General features: G+C 39.8%; 1 protein-coding gene across 1 annotated transcript in view; it reads left to right on the plus strand.

The window, feature by feature from the left end:
- The window catches only part of LOC101850593, a gene marked incomplete in the record, with an annotated part of 36695 nt that overhangs the window by 24532 nt on the left and 10174 nt on the right, over nt 1–1989 (plus strand). Inside the window, 1 exon segment of the mRNA XM_013087191.2 lies at nt 1666–1800. Within this exon segment, the coding sequence (XP_012942645.1) occupies nt 1666–1800 (135 nt within the window).

Genomic DNA, 1989 nt, shown 5'->3' on the forward strand with positions numbered 1-1989 from the left:
CCTCCCCCTCCTCCTCCTCCTCCTCCTCCTCACCATCATCATCAGCATCATCATCATCATCATCATCTTCATCATCATTCCTGAACAAACACACAAGACTGTCAATGTTGGCTCAAAAACCTCGCTGAATCGAAAACAGTAATCACAAACACTACGTAACCCAACTTTTTCCCACAACAAAAGATCTAGCCATTTCTCTCGGTGTATACTTAAAACCTCCTTTTAATTTTGCTTTCTTGTACAAAACAAACACATTTTTCCAAAAGTATGGCTATCCTTATTGCGAATACAGATCTGATAAAGGTCTGTCTGTTTCTCCAGCCAAATAGCATAAACTAAAATAAGACATTAGCTCTCTCTTTTTTTTTGTAATCATTGTTCTGTTTCCGGTAAGACCTGGGCAACATTTTCCCTGCTAGACTAGATGAATAAAAAAAGGCTCAGTGGAGAAAAACAATTGGTGTTATCACAAACTGAAATTTGAGAGGGTGTCAAGACTCATAGCTGCATTTCTATTTATTTTTTGGTTGGTCACTAGTGTTTGACTTCCCGTTCAACTAACAATAACCATATACATGTACCACCCGTTAAGAAGAAAAGAAGTTATAAATCTTCGAGATTTTTGGAATTGATGCCCTCACGGTTACCTGTTTGTGATAACTTCCGTTTTCCATTGCACCCATTGAATTTCATTGCGATTCTCACTGCCATTGTGTCTATCATTGCCAATGTCATCGTTAGTGTCATAGTCAGTGTCATTGTTACTGCCATTGTTGCTGTCATTGTCACTGTCATTGTCATTGTCATTGTCACTGGCATTGCCATTGTCACTGTCATTGTCATTGTCACTGTCATTGTCATTGTCAATGTCATTGTTACTGCCATTGTCGCTGTCATTGTCACTGCCATTGTCACTGTCATTGTCATTGTCACTGTCATTGTCATTGTCAATGTCATTGTTACTGCCATTGTCACTGTCATTGTCATTGTCACTGTCATTGTTACTGCCATTGTCGCTGTCATTGTCACTGTCACTGTCATTGTTACTGCCATTGTCGCTGTCATTGTCACTGTCATTGCCACTGTAATTATCTCTGTCATTGTCCACAAAATCAAAAGCAGTGTTAAAAAAGCCAGACTGTTAACCAACAATAAACACATACAGTTTAGGCTCGAAACGATTTCGCACCACACGCACTTAGCCGCCAGATGGCGGTTGTCGGATGTTCTTGTGTGGTTTGCTCCTTCTTTCCTTTGAAACATCTATCGTCCTTATCTCTCCTTCATCTTTTTTTATGTGTTTGGTACCCTCTTGTAACATTTCTGAATTTCGGTACTTATATGACCCCATTGCGTTGTAGGTGCCGTTACTTTGCATTACTATTACTTTTTCATCCTCTGTTGCCTTTAAGCGTCGAGGGGAAATGCAGTTTTCTAAGGTAGACCAACTCTGCAGCTCTTTCAGTTGTGATATTATGTTTTCTCAGGGTTTACTTGACACCCTCGTTCCACCTTTTGCGTGGCCTTCCTTTATAGCCTGAGTGCTTGGTGTTGTAGTAAACTCTTACTAAAACCCTTTTTTTTTAAATAATAAAAATTAATGTCTTACGTGTGATTGAACAGGCACTTATTATTTGATTTGACCCCTGTCTTCTCGCCATACAGCGACCCCGTCCACCTCTGCACTTGGGGGTGGGGACTCTGATTTCCCGACCACTGCTGTTGCTGTCGCTGTTGCGGTGATCGTGGTGGTTGTCGTCGTTGTTCTCATCGCTGTCCTGCTCATCAAGCGGCGAAAACGTGAGAGGATGGTGTTGTTGTTTTTTTCTTAAGTTTGTTTTGTTTCGTTTTTTGGGTGTGGTTTTTTTAAATGTTGATACACTGTTGCTGTTTGTTGTTTCTGTTTTTGTAGTGGTAAAATGATAATGATGATGATGATAATGATGATGATGCAATTTTTTAAAAAATTAACACTGTTTATTCCAACTA

The sequence above is a fragment of the Aplysia californica genome, unplaced genomic scaffold (genome assembly GCF_000002075.1).
Source record: "Aplysia californica isolate F4 #8 unplaced genomic scaffold, AplCal3.0 scaffold00556, whole genome shotgun sequence".
NCBI lineage: Eukaryota > Metazoa > Mollusca > Gastropoda > Aplysiida > Aplysiidae > Aplysia > Aplysia californica.